This window comes from Prionailurus bengalensis, chromosome B3, assembly GCF_016509475.1.
Source record: "Prionailurus bengalensis isolate Pbe53 chromosome B3, Fcat_Pben_1.1_paternal_pri, whole genome shotgun sequence".
Lineage (NCBI taxonomy): Eukaryota > Metazoa > Chordata > Mammalia > Carnivora > Felidae > Prionailurus > Prionailurus bengalensis.
The window spans coordinates 9,911,611-9,932,242 of record NC_057355.1 but is presented as its reverse complement, the minus strand read 5'-3'; the positions used below and the strand labels follow the sequence as shown (position 1 = coordinate 9,932,242).

Genomic DNA, 20,632 nt, shown 5'->3' with positions numbered 1-20,632 from the left:
ATAAACATAAAAAAAAGTCTCATCCCATCCTCCATACTTTACAAACTGAAGTACAGAGAGCTATGCGTCAGGTCACAGAACTAGATATTAGGGCAGAACCTCTTTGACTTCCAGCAATTAGTGCACTTCATTTCCTGCTCACTCATAAATAACTTCAAACAACTGGCATTTGCTAGTAGAATGAAGAGAAAGGCCAGGACAAAGGAAGGAAATTGTTAGAGCAGAGTCTGGCAGAGACCATTATCAGTCGACCCCTTGGTGTCTGAGCATCTCCTTTGCCAGAATGACAACACTGTTTTGCAAAATGAGCCTGGTTCCTCTTTTCACGCTTGGCTTCAAGACCTTTGGGGGCTCGTGCTGCCTCTAGCAGTGGAAACCCTCAGAAAATTACAAATCTGAAACATGGACTCGCAGTCCATTTCCCATTATCAGGTGTTTAGAAAAGGGCCCACTGGCCACATCCATCAAGAAGGTTAAGAGTGAACCGTCTTTCATATGGAAGAGCTCACTTGTGTCAATGCACCAAAAGAGAGTAAGAAGTAGGGGAAGTAGTGAAATGACACATTTTACGTCCAGTTACATGAAATGCCCTGACTTAATATGCCATTGCACTGATAAGCTAGAGCTTTCCCCTACAGAAGCATTTCCTTCTCTAAACGATGACAAAAATAAGTATTTTCTTAGTGTGATGATGCGCACTTTACCGTTTCTCATAACTACTGGCTAATGTCATTTCTCCCTAATGTTAAAACAATTGAAAGTGTGACTGTGGATATTAATACTAGTTTTTCTTTTGAAAATAATGGTTTTACTGCTTTTAAATTATTTTTAAAAGAGCTACTATTAGAGATCTAACCTATTTTTATTAACCTAGTGTACAGTATAATCAGTCCTTCCTCTTTTAAAGGAAAAATTAAAGCATTTAGTGAAGATATATTAAATTGCTACCTGTAAATTCTTAGCAGAGTCTCTAGGAATGGTTTGGAAATTTTTACTTTTCTTACAATTAGGTATGATAGATATACTCATGAAAATAGTTTGTTGTTATTAACTTAGATACAGCCCACTGTTCATTGTTATGTTATTATATGTGCTTAAGGGTCGATTTATATGTTGGCAACTCTTAAGTAATATTCTAAGGAGCCAAAAGTCAGCCACTGTGTAACACATTATTCACATTTTGCCTGTAGCATGGAGTTCTGTAGATAGGTGTATAGATATTATCTAGGTAGATAGATCTAGGATTTGAGAAATTGAGTTCTGGCCCTTCATATGTCCTTTTAAAACATTAGCAGTGAGGCGCCTGGGTGGCTCAGTCGGTTAAGCATCCGACTTCAGCTCAGGTCATGATCTTGCGGTCTGTGGGTTCGAGCCCCGCGTCAGGCTCTGTGCTGACAGCTCAGAGCCTGGAGCCTGCTTCAGATTCTGTGTCTCCCTCTCTCTCTGGCCCTCCCCTGTTTATGCTCTGTCTCTCTCTGTCTCAAAAAGTAAATAAACGTTAAAAAAAATTAAAAAAAAAAAACATTAGCAGTATCCGACATGTAATTAGATAAGCATATTGGATGTTTTTTAGAACGGGGGCAAGCCTAAACAGGAAGTGTAACAGGAAGACTGGCGGGTTCTGCTTTTGTCTTTAGCATCTTCTCATAGTACCGCTTCCTGCCGGTAAGTTCGCTGGCTTACAGACTATTTAAACACTAATGTGCACCGTGATCCCGTTCACGCAGAGGGAGTGAAGTGACCCCCTTTAAACCAGCCTGTCCCACTGATTTTCTTCTCTAAGCTTTCCTCCTTGCAGATTAGCCGGGAGATACGTGGACAGATACGTTTACACGAATTCTTAATCTGACTTGAAGTAGGCATTTTGGGGCAAGGGCTGTGCTCCTGCAGACCTGCCCCTATCCAGCCCCACCTCGGCGTGCCCGTGCTCGGCGTAAAAGAGCCGACCCCGTCAGCCGTGCAGAGGAGCCGTGTGCCAAGGCTGGAGTCAGTGTTAAATCCAGTTCCCTCTCTGCTCCCTTCTCTGATTAAACATGGGCAGCGTGGCCGTGGCTTCATCCCAGCATGTTTCGCAGTCATCCAGAGTGCTCTCTGGTCTTGTCTTTGTAATGGCTTGTCTAAAGCAGTAGGTTTTGAAAGGGAGAACTCGTTTTCCTTCTGAGTCCCCTAGTGTAGTTATTTCCTGCCTCCTTCCCTGAAATACCGTGGGCGCCGACTTCCCCAGCCGTTGTTGAACACGCAGAAGTCACACTGCAGAAAACAATGGGTCACCACTCGACCACAGGCGAAGCAGACCTCACTGAGAAGTGTTCTTAGGAAGCATCCCGATTTCAACACCATGAGGAGTCTTTCTAAACAGATAGAAGATGTGTTCCTTAACTTCTAAGTGTTAACTGGCCTCAGTCCTTCCAGACTGACTCTCGTGTGGCCGAAGCACCGTCCACACACACTGCATTCTGGGGACTTCGTTCTGTTTCATTTCCAGGGTACTTGGCCTTCCTGGCAGCATGCAAATGGTTAAGCTTGTCTTAAGGAAACAAGCAACTTCAGCCCTCCCTCCTTCCCTTTCTCAACCAGTCCCTGGCTTCCTCTTACGGTTTCTCTCATGGCAGCTCGAAGCTGCTACGCTCTGCCCTGCCGGCATGCGCCCCTCCTTCTGTGACAGCACGCTTCCTGGCATGGGGGTCGAATCATGTCGGTAAAATGGGGTCGGTTTCACGAAGTACCCCTCATAACAGTGAGACTCACAGGACCAAAACATGGGGAGGTAAGAGCCTGACTTCTTTAAGGCACTAAATCCTAACACAGAAAGAGACCGGGAGGCAGGGGGGGGACGGTGGCTAGGTTACTGTTTTGTTTTTATCCTTGGAAGAACTAGTTTGGATTATTGTGAAGGATGAGGGTATTATTTATTACTTATTCGGATTTGATGAGCTTTGTGAGGTTGGAGAGCATGTTAGTTGCCGTAGATGAGTTTCTCAGCTCTTGGAGCACGCATTAGCTTTCTTGAGCAAGGAGGCAGATGCTTTTCAGTTTAACGTTTACGCATGGAGAAGCCTGTGGCCAAATGTGGTTAAGAGCGAGAAATACTTGGAAAAAACTGCATTTGCTATTGCTTGTTATTAGAATGTTACGTTCGTACTTCAGCCGTTACTGATTTTCACTTAAGAACAGTTTCCTGTTTTGTAAAGTGAAGTAGTTTGTTTTTCTCCCTTTCTTGTCCTCCTTTTTGTGGTTCTAAAGTGTAGCAATTTGGCTCTTAGATTTTTGATATGTGTTTCGTTCGTTAACCAAGGGCCGTACACGAATCAGACCTGGCCAGCACTCACCAGGTCAGTATGGTGGACAGGTTCTGAATTAGGAAGTCAGAAGACCTGGGTTGTGATTTGGGCTGCCGATCATTTGCCGTGTGACCTTCTGTGAGTCAACAAACCTCTCCAGCCCTTGGCAGTGGAGAGGAGTGAAGAGAGCAGAGCTGAGGAGTCGGCCAGATCTGGGTCTGCATTCCAGTGGGGCCGTGGTTGGCATGTGGGCTCAACTGTAGTATTAAACACCCTGTGCCTTGGTGTCCTTGAACGTGCAGTGGAGATGATGGCTTCTTCCCTGGGTGTATGTTCCCATCTGTGGTGCTTGGCGCATAGTAGCTGCTCAGAGCTGGTGTCTGTGATCCTGATCTCCTCGGGTGTACGACGGGCAGCGCGATGCCCTCCCTTCACCTCACAGTTATGGAATCGGGTGCGGTAACGCACACAGAGGCCTTGATTCAGAGTATGAGGTGCTTGGTAGTTTGTCACAGTGGCTCGCTTCGGGGTACCTGTCCTGCAGGGATTATTTTAGATTGCAACAGCGGTGTGTGTCTATGTGGGGGACCGTAATACTTGCGGCTGGAAGCAGTTGGAGGAGAGCCCCCCCACCCCCGAGGAAAGCTTCCTGCTGCCCCAGGCTGACGCGAGAAGGGCTGCTGTCCTTCCTGCTCCCTGCCTGCAGCCGGCCCTCAGCTCGTGGCCTGCGTCCTCCATGGGCCGCGCTTGGGGGGAGGAGCAGCGTTCTTGGCTGCCCCACGTTCCCCTCCTGCAGCTCCAGAAGCCTCTTCCAGGTGTTGGTCCTGGGATGTTGTGTCCATCGGTCTGAACAGCCGCTGAGCAAGCTGCTGACAGAACTGCTTGGCCTGCCCGGTCTTCCCGGAGTGTGTCTCATGAAGCCCGAACGCTCACAACTTTCAAAGACCATCGTCCAGGACCAAACTCCTGACTTGCATCCCAAACACTCGCCACGACCCACCGTTGACCACATGCCGTCCGGGTGCCCGGGTGAAGGGAAGGCTCTGGCGTCCAACTAACTCTAAACTCTTTTCTTTGGCAGGAAAAGGAAAAAGAGAAAGAGAAAATCAAGGAGAAGGAGAAAGATTTGAAGGAGAAGGACAAGGACAAGAAGACTGTCAACGGACACGCTTTCAGTTCCATCCCTGTTGTGGGTCCCGTCAGCTGTAGCCAGTGCGTGAAGCCTTTCACCAGCAAGGACGCCTACACTTGTGCAAGTAAGTGACACGCCCCTTCCTTTGAGGCACGGCTCTGGGCTTGCCCCAGGCTTCCCGCCCATCCACCCCGTATCCCTTCCTGGTGTGTGTGGACAAGTCAGCCTGTTGTGTCTGCCTTTAAACATCAGGAGGGTCATCAGTTCTCGATGTAGAGCATACAGCCTGTATGTTTTTGCAGAGAGCCCCAATCTCTTCTACGCCGTTCTGTTGTCCTGGAAGTCTGTGTCATCATCAAAACAGCCTCGTGGCCTCCAACTCAAAAGCCACACAGCAGTCCTTTGTCAGGCCGTATGCGCTCATTTTTTGGCATGTGTGTCGGCCATTTGCCAACATCAAGTCGTGGTGACTCCCAAGGGAAGGTACTTTCATGGGCAGAGATGTCCCGTATTGACCTGTCGCTGACCTGATCAGAAGCACCTTAAAGCCCCGTCTGTTAACCGAGTGTGGTTCCTGGTTTTGATGAGATACTGTAAGGCAGAGGGTGGCTAACTTTTTTTGTCAAGGCCCACCAGCAAGTGTCTTAGGCTCCGTGGGCTGCACGGTCCCCACACAACTACTGAACTCTGCTATTGTGCAAAAGCAGCCATGGACAATACATAAACCAGTGAGCATGGCTGTGTTCCGATAAAACTCCATTTATAGACAGGGAAACTTGCATTTCATGTCATTTTTATATATTATAAAATTTTGGTCTGTATCTCAACCATTTAAAAATGTAAAAACCATTTGTAGTTTATGGGCCGTACAAAAGCAGGCTACCAGCTGTATCTAGCAGAGACCCGGGTCTAAGGCACCATATCTCAAAACTGTTGTCGTTAGATGGATAGAAAGTAATCATTGCCGCGCACACACCAAAGAAAATTTGTGAGGCCGCTTGTGGCCGGAACTGACCATTCTGGAGATTGAGCCACCCCCAGGCCCAGCCCGGTCACCCCGAAGGCAGAGATGATTAGCACTGTGTGGCACCTATAACGGGTTCAGACAAGATAGTGACTAACTTAGACGCCAAGAAACGCTTCTCAGACTATGGTATTTATGACGTTTCTTGTTCTCAGTCATTTCTGTGGAATACCCCAAGGGATTTGTTACCAAAAATAATTAACTTACTGAAATTTGCATCGTTTAAAAGCTCACTTGAGCAGATTCGGAACTACTGCAGAATTGACTTCCGCTCACTTGCTTTCTTGAAGAGACAGAGTGGAGTTAAGCCAGCACACAGCCCACAGCCCGGCTTGTCTGCACCACAGCTGTCGTGGCTTTCTGAATGACTAGCTTTACCATCACGTCCTTGGAAGAGGACTTTTGTCGATAATCCCAAATGTTGTCTGCAGCCCTGTTGGTTGTACCGCCCTACTTTAAAAACAACACCACCTCCTGGGAGGAGCTCTTCTCGAAACCTTTATGCATCCTGTGGGCGGATCCCACACACGCTTAGGTCCTCCCCGACATGCGACTCACCAGGAAGTTGAGAGTTCCAGCGTTAGTGGTAAGCTTTATGTGACTTCTAGGAAACGAGGGGCCACCACTGTCCACTCCCCCCTGCATGTTACTGTGGGGCCCAGGTTCTGTTAGGGCACTTCCCTAGGCCGTCAGCCAAACGCGTTCGGTTTTCTTGACACAGTCAGCTCCTTGGTACTGGGATAACTTGGTTACCTAGGGCAGCAGTCACCAAGCACTTTTTAGTATGTTCGTGCATCATTAAAACGTCTTTAGCCTACTCACGCAGGGTGTATATACGTGTGTGTGTGTGTGTGTGTGTGTGTGTGTGTGTGTGCATACACACTAGTTTGTTTATTTTGAGAGAGAGAAAGTCCCAAGCAGGCTCCGTGCTGTGAGCACAGAGCTTGACACAGGGCTCAGTCTCATGAACTATGAGATCATGACCTGAGCCGAAATCAGGAGTCAGACACTTGACCGGCTGTGCCACCCAGGCGCCCCCAGGGTGTATATATTTAATGCAGGAATTACACATTTGTCCTATACCTTACTTCTAAAGAGCCCATTCCAGGAATAAGAGAAGTCAGATTTGCCATTGTCTTGTGTGCTGGTTAGCTATTCATCTTCTTAATAATGCTCTTAGGTCAGTGGGTTCTTTGCAGGAATCTGTGTAAGTCCCTTTTTCATTTTATTTTAGTTGGAACCAAATATACTCTCTAAGCCCACTGCATTGAGCACCTGTGAATTTCCATTCACCACAGCGTGCTGAAAGTGAGCAGATGAGGACAGGAGCTTCTGTTACACATCCCCAGCTTCTTTCAAGTGCTCTTAACCTCCAGGGCCCTCTCGGACATCTAAGCGCAACACAAAGGGCTGAGTGAGGCACCAGTACATCATCTGTTTATTAATTCTGTTTCTCTTTTAAGTCCATATAAGTGAGAGCTGTAAAACCTCCCCTCCCCGTGTCCCAAAGAATCATTTTGTGTATCCCTCCTGCAAAGTGCCTGTTCTCCATTTGAGGGGCACTGGTCTCAGAGAAAAACAGAAAGACCTCGTATTTCTTGATTGACAGTATGAATTTGATATTCGAAGAACTTCATCAGTGGAGGAGACTGAACACCTGCTTTCTGCTATAAAACAGAAATGTTCAATGCAATATATTAATAAATAATAAATAAATAAAAACACTAAACTAATACATAACCGAGCCTGCAGAAAGGAAAATCCCTGAAGAAACTCCTAATCAGAGCAATGAAGAGCCTCCCCGTCCTCAACCGAGGACAGGATGTGTGGTTCGAGGGCACAAGGTGGGAGCTGGAACTGAGACTCCCGAATGAAACCAGGAGCTTTAAAGGCTGCAACGTCCACACTGAAGGACCTAGAAAAACTCCACCCACTGGCCCTTCAGAAGCAGCAAGGAAACTTGCCTTCGCCCAGGGCTCTGGGTGAGAATTCTACATTATATATGAATCTGGGGTCCAAATGCACACCATTCATACCTCGAACCAAGAAATTTTTCACAAGCGGTTTAATGAAATCCCAATCTGAAAATGATAAAAACACTAAGGAAGCTCAGCAGAAACAAATACAGAACTGAACCGTAGGGTCACCAGTAAAACAGGCTTCCCACGGGAAGGAAAATAGTCCTATAAAGCCGAAGCTGAGTTTAAGATAAAAAATACACGGATAACACACGAGGAAGTGAACCACCATGAGGAAGTTAGCAAGTGCGTAGACAGGGGAAGATGTTGAGAATTATTAAAAAGTTAAAATGAATAGAATTTCTAATGTAGGCACAGAACAGCGCAGCTAAGGCGTAGATGTGAAAGATAACTGAATAAAATTTCAGGAGTAGAAATAGCCTTGGAAGGATCTTTGTGGAGATTTTTCAGCTATTTCAGTGTTCCACATCATCAGTAGATTGTTCTGAATTCAGTTTGTTTATAAAGGAGGAAAATGACTTCCACTCTGTAACCTGTTGCAGTGAAAGGAGAGCTGGGTGAATATTCTAGAAACTCTTATGACTTCAGACTGAATTTATTCTTTACATTTAACTGTCAGTAATTATGCACGTGAATTCCTTAAGTGAAGTTCTTCAACAAAGACTGGTCACCTGAACTCTGCAAAACACGGCATTTGGTTTTATGATTCATTCAGAAGCCTCCTGTCAACAAATATTTATTGAGCAGCAGTGTGTGTCAGGCACCTTTTGTCTTTTCTATTGAGTATACTTGAGGTATAACACTGGAAATTGAAGGTGTGCAAACACGTGAATTTGATACATTTATATGTTGTAATGTGATTGCCACTGCTGCGATATTTAGCGCCTCTGTCACATTACGTAATGTCCCTCCTTTCTAGCGGTTGGCGAGGGCTTGTGAGAAGAGTTCTCAAAAGCGTCATAACCCTTGGTACCTACTCACTGAAGCATGATTCGTAATCGGGGAGAAGGTAAAGACACTCGATATCCATCCGTAAAATGTCGTAGATTCATCAGATGGAATTTGGAGCTGGTACTAAAAAGGGTCGGCCAGCTCTTTCTGTAAGGGAACTGGCGGCAAGTGTGTGAGGCTTTGCAGGTCTTTCTTGTGGCCGCTCGGTTCTGGCCATGGTCAAGCCCTAGGTAGTGAACGTGGCCGTATTCCCTTGAGACTCTGCCCGCCAAGTGGATAGTTTGCCAGCCACTGGGGTAGCTCTGCAGACACAAACAGGCCTCCAAGACGCTTTGATAAGTTGAAAAGGCAAGAAGTAGAACTAGATGTATGATCTGAACTTACGGAAGACCAGTGAGACACTACTTGTTGGTGTAAATACACAAGAATATTTAACAGGGTATACCCCAAGCTGTTGACAGTTTAGAGGAAGAGACTAGGAGAGGAGAGATTAAGGGAGGCTTCAGGTTTTATTTTATACTCTTATTTAAATTTTTTAATGACTGTACGTCTGTTATTTTGTATGAGCAGAACCAAAATGCAAACCTCGGATCACTGATAATTTTAAAGGTTTTTCTGGTTGTCAGCTGGTCTCTGATGAAGGAGCAAAATATGTTGGTAGTATATTCCAGAGCTCAACAGACAAAGAGCAGAATGGTCACCAGAGAGCAGTCGCTTAACAGAAGACTGGAGAGGTGCCCTGTCCCCACGATACTGACAGCGGCAGCTTGAATAAGAACAACATAGTTGGTTCTGCAGACTCTCAGTGCTGAGGTGTGAGGTGAAATATCATCAGAAGGTTTAGGGACAGAACCTGTGTGGAAAGGAAAACCTTTGTTGAAGACCCAGAGAATTTTTTGCATTGTGCTCTAGGGAACGGTAAGAACCATTGGTTTATGGCTGCAGTAGCGGGATGGCTCCGGCCGTGACTGGCTGCAGACACCTTTGTTCAGTGTAAATTTGGAACGGAAAGGTTGCCTGATTCGTGTCCAGGACATGTTTTGTCTTCTACTGTCCTTGGCTTTTGTGTCTGTGTTCTTTCTAGGTTACAGCAGTTGACTTTTATCCTCCTCGGCTACATTAATTCTTAGCCTACGTGAGACTGTGATGACTCAGGCTTAAACGTGCGGCTGGCGCAGGATCGATTTGTCAGATAGAAACATCTGCCGTCGCGTAGGAGGGTGCACCTCTTTCGACCGCAGGCGCCCTAGACCCGTTTTTGTTTTCTTGATGCCTCTTCCTGTTAGACACGAATAGAACTTCTCTTTGCTGGACTCCCTCCGTGAGGAAGCAGGGCTAGGGTTTCCTGGACTGTTGAGCTGCTCACACTGGTGGGAGAGCGTGTGCTACAATTTCTCCCCGAGAGGGGGACCTGGGACACGTCTTAGAAACGTCTGGGGCCTGAGGACCCCAGAGCAACCCATGAGGAAGAACTAAATGTAGGAGGAGACTCGTGGACTTAACTTACCAGCCACAAGTCCATGTAGTAATTAGTTGAATAGACAGGGCAGTGGTTTTCAGGATGTTCTTTGTGGAACTGTTTTGGAAATTCTGCCGGTTTTTGAATATATACATGCATATATATCTTTTAGACTAATTTTAAACCTGCATTAAAAATCCATATGCGGGGTGCCTGGGTGGCGCAGTCGGTTAAGCGTCCGACTTCAGCCAGGTCACGATCTCGCGGTCCGTGAGTTCGAGCCCCGCATCAGGCTCTGGGCTGATGGCTCAGAGCCTGGAGCCTGTTTCCGATTCTGTGTCTCCCTCTCTCTCTGCCCCTCCCTCGTTCATGCTCTGTCTCTCTCTGTCCCAAAAATAAATAAACGTTGAAAAAAAAATTAAAAAAAAAAAAATCCATATGCTAGGGACGCCTGGGTGGCTTAGGCAGTTAAGCTTCAGACTTCGGCTCAGGTCACGATCTCACGGTTTGTGAGTTTGAGCCCCATGTCGCACCCTGCAGTAACAGTACAGAGCCTGCTTGGGATTTCTCTCTCTCTCCCTCCCTCTTCCTCCCTCCCTCCTCCCTCTCTCTCTGTCTGTCTCTCTTCCCCCCCCCCCCCGCCCACCTTCTCCCCCTCTCTCAAAATAAATCAACTTAAAAAAAAAAAAAACCACATGCTCAAAAGTATAACCAGATTTTAACATCAACATACTAACTTTAGCTATCAGCGTATCTGTTTACGTTTTTCCTTCTGTCTTTAACTAACTGAAGAAGGTAACGTGATTGTGAAGGAAGCCATTTTTAAACTGCTAATATTTGAACCTGCTTACGTATATGAATGAAGATATCCTCTATATTATGTACACAAAACTAAATACAGGAATAAACTAGATGCCCAAGTAGTCATGTGAGTTTTACATATCCTAGGCACCTCTGATTTCTGACTTGGGGATCCATTAAAGCAGCTTCATTGTTCTCATTTATTGACTTCAGCGAGAGTGTTAAGATCGTAACTCGGGGCGCCTGGGTGGCGCAGTCGGTTAAGCGTCCGACTTCAGCCAGGTCACAATCTCGCGGTCCGTGAGTTCGAGCCCCGCGTCAGGCTCTGGGCTGATGGCTCAGAGCCTGGAGCCTGTTTCCGATTCTGTGTCTCCCTCTCTCTCTGCCCCTCCCCCGTTCATGCTCTGTCTCTCTCTGTCCCAAAAATAAATAAACGTTGAAAAAAAATTTTTTTTTAAAAAAAAGTTTAAAAAAAAAAAGATCGTAACTCAGTCTGTCCTAAATATTTTACATTTTTGATGGCACATAATATGACAGTATTTCACTTAAGGCTTTTCAAAGTAGAAAACCGGTAAAACACCAGATTGGCTACTAGTTTTATGCTAACAGTGTTTATAATGGGATGGGACTTTTCTGGATTGAACCTCTTTGATTTAACTTGTAAACTTTAGCATTAAGTCACCCGAGAAGTCTGTTTCTTCTGGAAACAAATTATTTCGTAGAGCCCAATGTGTCATCGCTAGAATCTTTTCTGTTTGGAGGGAGAAGGAGCATCAGAATGTCCTCAGCCAGTGGCTCTTTGATTTCTGGCAATTGCTTGATCTAACTGAAATGTCGTAAGTCATCTAGGCTCCACCTGCTCTGCAAAGACAAGGGTAAAGAATGATGTTTTTGAAGTTTAAATGGGAAGAATCAGACAGCAGAAAGGAGCAGTTTGATAGTTTCCCTCATGTGCACCTAAGCTCCAAAAATACACGTTTAACTTGCATACCGGCCCTCCTCAGAAACTTCAGAGCTCTGCACTAGGCTCTGGGAGAGTGTGGAAGTGGGCTCAGCGTTTGGTGGTGGCATTAAGATTTGTGTATGACAGTGTGCAGCCTGCCACTTAATTAAAAAGGGGGGGGGGGGTGCAGATCAAGGCTTGAAAGCGGAGGAGCGATATGTGGTCATTTTCCCAAGGGAGCAGAAGTAATCTGCTGATTCTCTCCAGCTTCCTGAAGAACAGAGCCTGCAGTGAATATTCATGTGTGTGAAGCACCATCTGTTATCTTAGCAGGAAGTGGAAAAGATGAGTAACTTGGGGACTCGGAACCCTCTCTCCCTTTTCTCCATTCCCTCCCATGCTCAGGATCTTCCCAAGAACCTCAGGAAACATAGCATCCCTCCAGTCCGTCACTTCCCTCCCAGTAGCTTTCCTTTTTGGTCTAATATAACCTTCCTTGCTGACCCCTGCAGCCTCACCCCCAGGCACCTGCTTCGTCAGTTTTGAGTCGTGGTTCAGAAAGATCAGCCATGTCACCCATCGTAATGAAGGAGGATGGTGGCCAATACTGATGGGCTCCAGTGTTCCAGATGTCATCAGTCCCTTTAACATATCCCTCTGCATGCGTATACTAAGTGATTCAACAGGACAGCACGTTTTCAACATTATCACCTGCTTTTGACTCTGCTGAAATACACCCGAACCAGTCTGTAGTACATCCTAATTCTGGGTGAAAGCTTGAGTCCCTTTCCGTGGACTTGCGTGGAAGTGGTCCTGATCATAGACACCAGAAACAGCAAGGAGCAAAGGCTCCATGATAGTTCTTTGCAACCTGCTTGTGGCGGGAAAAGAAGCAAGGACTGAAGCCTCCTGCCAGGACTGCTTCCAAGTAATTCTGTCCAGCAGAAACCTGGCAGGTCTTTTTTTCTCAGCCAGAATTCACCTCTCGCTTTAACTTTAACAGAGAAAGGAAAGAGTGTGTTTCCAATTCTTACTTCTTCCACTCCATAAAGCTTCCCTTGAATCATCAGCTGTTCTTTCCAGCTGCCACAAATACTTTGGTCTTTGGAATGTGTGGTGGAATCCTTCGGAGTAAGGAATTCATTATGTTTGGGTTTCGGATCGTGTTAGTGGTTCTGTTTTATTTGCTTTAAACAGACGTAAGATGATCTTGAGATGATTGTTGATTTATTTTCTGTTGTGTTAGCAGCTTCTGAGTACTTTTGTGGTAGGTTGTTTCTCTTGATTAAAAAAATAAACAAGTAGATCAGCTGGAATCAGAGTAGGAAACATGAGAGTTCAGAATTCATGTGATGGTCAGATTTTTGCTTTGGATTTTAAAAGAAATTTATTGTTTAGGGAAAAAGAAGGTAAAAAGAAGAGCCTAAATCACAAAGTCAGTTCTTATTCAAGCAGAGCCCTGCATTCTGTTCCATTTTTGTTTACCAGTGTTCTTCTGAAAACTGCTGTTATGTGAGCCTCTCACCTGAGATGATTTGGCTCTTTGTTGTGGCTTTCCTCTTTGTTCTGTGCATCAGCTCTGTGGTTATTACACCGGCAAGGAAGAACATTTTACATGCATTGTAGCTAATAAGCTGCCATCAGTCCAGACCACGGTGTTTCACACTCCCCAAAGATTTGAAACAAACAAGTTGCAGAAAGCACTTTGGAGTATATATTTCGACATTGGTTCATACCTAAATAGTTTTGTTGTTATTGTTGCTGTTGTTTTCATTGTTGCTTGTTTTGTTTTAGTTTTCCTGGTTAGAGTTGAAATGATAGGAGGAAGTTGCACATTTCTGTCCTTAAAAGTGACCCTTCAGCCTGCTCCTTGAGAAGGATCCAAGAATTTTCCCCCAGATCTGTGTCTGTAAGGCAGGACTCTAAGCATGTTCCCTGAGGATGATCAGTGGACTCAGGGTGGGAAGGTCCCTCACCTCAGAGCTCAGCTTAAGAAGGCCGATCCTTTAGGGGTGCCTGGGTGGCTCAGTCGCCTAAGCATCCAACTTCAACTCCGGTTTCAGGCCCCGCATGGGGCTCTGTGCTGACAGCTCGGAGACTGGAGCCTGTTTCAGATTCTGTGTCTCCCTCTATCTCTCTCCCCCTCCCCCACTCGTGTTCTGTCTCCCTCTGTCTCAAAAATAAAGAAACATTAAAAAAAAATTACAAAAAAAAAAAAGGTGAATCCTTCCTGCCATAGCATTCCTGTGCCCAGACCGTTGTGTGATTTCTGTTCCATTTGGCATGGTCATTGCTCTTATCCTTCTTTAAAGCTGATTTTCTCAAGCTGGTCTCTCTGACAGGTAGTTTTTGGTTTTTCTGCTGAAAGAGAAGCAACGTGTAGTCTATAACAGTTCACCACAGACCTGCGGCGGTTGGTGACAGAGGTTAAAAAAAAAAAATGTATCAACAGAGGATGTTTCCCAGTTCTGTGGGTTTTCCTTCATATTCTTTTGTTTGATGCCTCTTGGTAGTGAAAAAAAATTTTTGTTGTTGTTGAAGGCTGGGCTGTTTGCATTTAAGTTCAGAGGAATCTAATTAGGAGTCGGCACTGTTCTCGTAAACCACTGTGCTGAGACCTTTTTTTTTTTTTAAATAACTTTGAAAAATGAAAGCATATTACTTACTGCTCTTAGGAAGTCTTTTTTTTTTTTAATAAATAAATAAAAGGCCAAATAATTCTTTGATCTCCCTAACAACATGGTATGGTTTGTGGCAAAGAGCTTGACTCTATTAGATTTATCTTCGGCTCTTGTGTTCTTGGTAATTGTCTGTTTTCCGAAACAGAGAGTAAGGTTTTAACCTCATGACTCTGGCTGATGTCAGTGGGCCAGAGTTTCTAAATCACCCCCACACACCACTAAAATGGGCTGTGAACTGAGTCCAGAGCAACTTGGTAACAAGCTGAGTATTTTCCAAGTGGGAGCTTGAGTATGTTAGGCAGACGGCCCTGCATGAATTACTGATCGCTGAGCCTCGCCACCCTATTACAGGGCACAGTAAAACATCAGCCAGGGTATGAGTTTGGGGAACTGTCTCAACTAAGAAAGTGGGGGAAAGTTGTCTTTTAGATGTACATTCTATTACGGCTGCTCTTACGTTTCATCGGTTGGAATTGTCTTTTAAATCTCAGACACCGGCCTGAGAAGTTGAATATTGCTGAAGTCTGTTGAAAAGTGATGGCACCACCCCCCAAACCTCCCCCCAAATCGTCTTTGTTTCGTTCTTTCGGGAGATGGACCTGATCAGGGAGAGAGGAACAGGCAGGGTGCAATTTGGAAACCAGGATGCTGATGGGTCACTTGTGGGTCAGAATTAGTGGCCAGTCCTCAGGCACATCCCATCCCGTCTGTTGCCCAGAGATGCCAGAAACCTACGGATTTTCATAAAACCAAAGAAGAAAATGTACTTTTTCTTTTTTTTTTTTAATTTTTTTTTTCAACGTTTTATTTTATTTTTTGGGGGACAGAGAGAGACAGAGCATGAACGGGGGAGGGTCAGAGAGAGAGGGAGACACAGAATCGGAAACAGGCTCCAGGCTCCGAGCCATCAGCCCAGAGCCCGACGCGGGGCTCGAACTCCCGGACCGCGAGATCGTGACCTGGCTGAAGTCGGACGCTTAACCGACTGCGCCACCCAGGCACCCCGAAAATGTACTTTTGTAACTGGAATGGAAGATAGGATTTTATCATTTTATCTTCTACGTCAACAACCCTTAAGTCTTTGTAGTTTACATAAATGGTCCCACACACTATTCCTCATTCTGCAATTTGCTTTATTCTCCTCAACATTAGGTCTGGGGGAGCCAGAACACTGAAGCAGCTTGAATCCAGATCGCTGACTTAGAGCTCTTGTATGATGTTCCATTTTATGAATCTCTCAAATCTGTCCCACTACTAAGTTACTTGGGTCATTTCTCTGTTACAAGCAGGAGTACACGGGACATCATCACCAGGCTGTCCACCAGGAAGGGAACTGCTAACTCATAAAGCGGGCACGTTGTCAACTAGCTGCCAAATGACTCTTCCAAAGTGGAGATGCCAGTTTCCAGATACCGGGGCAGGTGCTGAGCGTTCCCACATCACCGTTTCCCACCTAGAATTGGCAGGCTTTTATTTTATCCAGCCTGGTTGGATACGAAATGGTGTTTCTCTGTTGGCTTAGTTTGCGTTTCTCTGATTTCTGGAGAGGTCAGGCACCGTTTTGTGTGGTTAAGTTGCCTGCTCAGTCTGTACAGCTTTTCTTTCTGTGTCTTACTGTTTTGCTAACGAGTCTTTTAATACTTTCAAGCTGCTGTTACTATGTGTGGCAGTACATTTAATCGTGTTTCAAAATGCGTGGTTTTCCTCGTCTGTAACATGGGCTCGTTAGTTTGTGTCATCTGCGAACCCTTGCACGTTTTCTTTTGTCTGAGTGGAATGGAGTGAAGGAGAGGCGCTCTCTCCTACACAGGGCAGGGCCGGACGCACGGGATTAAAGAAGAGGTGTGTGAAACACTTAAGCTGAGCAGGGGTGTGTGAAAGACGGAGGGAAGATGGCCAGGGGAGCTCTGAAGCCTTTGCGTGAAGAGCCGGCGGCTCATCTAGGCCCTGGAGCTGGGTGGCCGCGCGCTCCCCAGCCTCTGCATGGCAGGCGTCCCGAGTGAGGCTGGGGCGCAGGTGGGCGAATACATCTGTCTTGCTGGGAAAGGGCTGCGGGGCTTGGCCTCCACTGCCGTGTACGCTTCTTGCTGTGGGGCCGGCAGCGTGGAGCCCACCTGCCACCCTCTTGAGACACCTGGTGCTCCTGTGGGCCAGCAGCTGGGAGCAGGGGTGTAAAAATTGTAAAACACAAAGTGAGACTCCCTCAGGGAGCTTTCTGTCCAGGGGACGAGTGTGTCCGGGACAGCACTGTGACGGAGGCGAGCACGGAGTCCCCCCAGTGCAGACGTGGGGACTCTCTCCTTCCCTGGGGGAGTCGGAGAGGACATCGTAGAGCTGAGTCCTTCCAGCCCAGTAGGGGAAGGGACACAAGTACAAAACACCGTTTTCTATTCAGGGCCCACAGGCATGGCCGAACCTGGTGAGGGGCTGGACGTTCAACCAATGCGTGGCGGGTCCCGTCAAGTCAAGCAAGAGATACGATCCTAAAGGTGACAGGGAGCCATTGAAGAGTTTTCGGGAGGTGAGAGGCAAAGAATTTAAATACAAATCAATAAAGATGTATGGTCCAGCCTACCTATTGCCTCTTTGGCCCTTCCTGGAAGACCGTTGGCTGGAGAGGCGTAAAGTCTTCAGCCAAGCTTCCCTGGGGTCTAGATCCTAGGAGTTGCATTGCATGATGGGAAGAAGGGCATAGCCACGTAGGCATCTCGGGAGTTAGGTGGATTTCTCTTCGTGATTCTGCTTTTTCTCTCAGTAGTAAAACAGCAACTTCTTTATCAAAATGGGTCATTTTCAAGTCTCAGAGAACTGGACAAATTAACAAGGGCCAGTGGTTTCCGGTTCTTTAGTGAGACATCCTCAGACTGTTTTCTTTTACTGATTAGAATGAGTCATTCCCCAGGGGTCTTTCTGCAGTGACCTCTTTATGCCCAGAACGGGACATTGCTGAGAAATCCCGGCATTCCCGTTCAGGGGTCCGTAACCTCTCTTCCACTGCTGACTGGGGCAGCTTCCCCTGCTTACGTGGAGATGCTCGCAGACCGTAGAAATGACAAGGAGCATGGCATCGAGGTCACTCCCTTGCAGTCTGCTCCCGGAGAAGGAACACAGCAGAGGCAAGAATACAGTTTTGATGGAGTTGAAACCTTCCAGGTTGTTCCTCTTGTTGGTGCCTCTGTGAGCCTTCCCCAGGGGAGCCTCCCTTCCTGCTGCCATCGTCTCTTCTGGTCTGGTAACATCAAAAAGGTGGCCAGAGAATGTCCCATGGGGTAGAGTTGTAGAAGTTAGCTAGATGGGGGCCAGAGGCAGGCCTAGGAATGAAAGGCCTAGAATACAGCTTCTTCCCCACTCCCCGACCATGACTGCAGACCGGTTCTAACTCTGACCCATCCACCTCTGGACTTGCCCCCAGTAGCCTCTTGTGTGGTGGTCGCCTCTGTCCAGACTCCTCCAGTCAGGCCCCCTCCCTGACCATGCTCTGAGGGGTGGTAATTAGTGGTAATTCAGGTAACGTAGAAGTTGAAATGTCACACTGCATGAACCTCGTGGGACAATTCAGTGGGATTTACTTTGGAAAATTATTCCCTTCTTTAAGAGATGGAACATGAAGAATCTTGTGGAATAACACACCGAAGGAACTTAGGAAATGTGGACCCTCCTTTCATTTGATAGCTGGGGAAACTGAGGCCCTGAGAACAGACTAATTAACTAATTAGCAGAGCCACGGCCTGAATCAAATGTGGTTTCATAGCTGTTTTTCCTGTGCCCCTTTTAGTGTTAGTAAGTTGCTATTTCACATTCTGTAAAATGTATCAGGGCACTTGGTGTTTGGATACAAGAGGCCTAGTAGGGTCTAAAGCGGACATTTAAATGGGTGGACATTTAAATGGGTGCCGTGAGCCAGGCACTGTGGTAGAGAGACTTACAGGTTCCACAGCACACAAGGAAGGGTCCCTGTCCCAGAGGAGCCCCTGGGGAGGAGAAAACCACAAGTGCCTCACAGTGCGGCGTGGCTGCTGGTACCGTGGGAGAGACCCCCGAACCAAGTAGGCAGTGCGGGCGCAACCGTCGAGGAAGGGCCTGTGGGAAGAGGCCGCTGGGGCCCGGGGTTCTGGCATCTGCGTCCCTGGGTCCTGTCCTCCCCGGCGCCCCTCCACTCTGCCCAGATCCACACGTCTGCGCTGCGAGAGCGTCTTGGCCCCCGGTGAGCGAGCTGACACGGGCAGGACCTGTGCTTCCTGCGTCAGCGTGTGAAGCGTTGCCTGCTGAATGGTGTCTGGTTGCTCTTGTCAGGGAGATGCTCTCGTCACCGGGTGTCCCCGCAGACAGGTCTCTGGCCCTCCTGGCACAGTTCTGTTCTGTGACTTCATAGCAGCAGTAAGAGCTGACAGTGACCCTGATGAGGCACAGAGGACTGGGTTTTTACATCAGTGGCTTTGGAGCTAAGGGAATAAGAAAGAAGGGCTGAGGTTCCCATCCTTGGCAGATGTGGACTCTGCCCCGTCTTTCCGGAAGTCATCGCCCGCTTGCTCCTGGGTTGGGCAGGGCTCCCCAGATGTGCCCGGGGGGTTCTGATGACCTTTCTTCTGCGTCGCCTGACTCGGGCTGGGTTGTGCAAAGCTCAGGGTGGTTAAGATCCCAAGTGGAAGCATGTAAACAGGTGAACTCTCGGATCCACGCTCTGCCTCTGACACTGCTGTGCAAATTGCCCAGCTCCGGGCGAGGGGCTCTGCTGGTGGGTGTCTTTGTGCCTTAGACTTTCCGTGGCGACGGCAGATGCTTCTGCTTTTTGTTTTAGTAGCCTCTCCGCTTCCTGCCTGAGCGGCTCCACACTTCTAGTTTCCACTAATCACAAGTCGCATCTGCTGTCATTTCTCTTCCTCCAAATGACATCACACGCCTGCTTTCTGGAAGGGAACCACAGGCTGTAGTTGCAGTCAGAGCCGGATTCTGACATGTGAGTGACTTCGCTTGGGAGTCCACAGGCTGCCACAGCAGCGTGAAGTCAGACCCTGGGATATGTTTGCGCCAAGTCACCTTGAGCTTTGTTTGTTTTTCAGGTTGCGGTGCTTTCGTCCACAAAGGCTGCAGAGAGAGTCTGGCCTCGTGTGCAAAGGTCAAGATGAAGGTAAGATGTTTCTGAGCGGACCAGTCCTCGGGGTTGGGAGAGGCCAGGTTGTGGTTTTTGTTTATTGTGATCATTTGATACCAAGACTGAGACCAAAATAACCAGACTGTAGTTTGTCTTTAAAGCCATGGAGTCTCTTAGTTAACGCACTCGGGAGCCTGTGGGTTTCAGAACTCCCACGTTAAATACACATTTCTCCATGATGTAGATGTGTCTGGTGTTGTTACAGTGGTTTTCTTCTTAACTGTGTGTGCAGGCCTGCCTGGACAGTCACACACCTGGCTTCCTCCTGGTGCCATTCAGGGGCCTTGACCTCCCGAGGAGCCAAGGCGGGAGGGGAGGGGGTTAGGGTTTGGCACAGCCTGCCTGGCAGCACTTGAGTCCGCAGGGCACAAAGGGGTTGGCTCTGGGCACATGACACAAGAACAGGAAGTGCCAGGCATGTGGTAGCACCTGCTCTGGGAACGCGCACTGCACAATAATGGGCGCTGCTTGTCAGGTGGCCCTTCAGGAGAGTGGGTGTGGGGCATACCCCTAGGTACCCTCTGTGGTTTCTGGTGTTCCGGCCACCCATAAATCAATGTCCTTTTGTTCCTTGTCCGAAGAGTGCCCTCCAGCTGCCGTCTACACAGACGCTCAGGATGCTGCCTCGGTCACCAGACATTTATCTAAGCGCAGTGGCCTCGTGCTTGAGTGCGCGTTAGAGCCTGCTCAGAGACTTTTTAAAAGACCGCTCGCTGTGGCCAGCTCCCAGAGCTGCCTGTTCTGGGGCAGGGCCCGGGAATTCGCATGTCCCGCAAGTTCCCAGATGATGCGGCTACCGCTAGTCTGAACTAGTGTAAAAATGATAGGCTTCTGAACCCCAGATCTTATCAGGCCATGGACATAAATTTGTTTGGCTCTTAAAGTAATGTTTTGTTTTTGTTTTTTGGTTAATGCAGTTATTAAAAAAATCGCATTTCATATCAATTTGGATTTCTGATTTCTCCTTAAAGAATTGGAAGATCTCACAACCCTGGTTATTTCCTCTTACCCAGAATTACCGATTTTCACCTTGCTTGTTTTCCTTTTCTCCGTAGTATTTACCACCTTCTCAGGGTCTGTGCTTAACAGCTTGTATTATTTATTACATTGATTTTACATGGTCTGCACTCCCCAGCCCCCCACTAGAACATAAGCCCCAGACTTGCCGAGCAGTCTGAAGTCAGGAATGTTTGATCTGTTGATTGATCCTAAGCATCCAGAATGGTATC

The 20,632-nt window shown here is 47.2% G+C and overlaps 1 protein-coding gene across 23 annotated transcripts in view; it reads left to right on the top strand.

Annotated features, from left to right (window-relative positions):
• The window catches only part of AKAP13 (A-kinase anchoring protein 13), a 335,560-nt gene that overhangs the window by 277,791 nt on the left and 37,137 nt on the right, over positions 1–20,632 (top strand). For all 23 annotated transcript variants that reach the window (XM_043554751.1, XM_043554750.1, XM_043554737.1 and 20 more), the window contains 2 exons: positions 4,363–4,537; positions 19,312–19,379. In XM_043554751.1, coding sequence (XP_043410686.1) covers positions 4,363–4,537; positions 19,312–19,379 — 243 coding nt within the window. The remainder of the gene's footprint in view (positions 1–4,362; positions 4,538–19,311; positions 19,380–20,632) is intronic.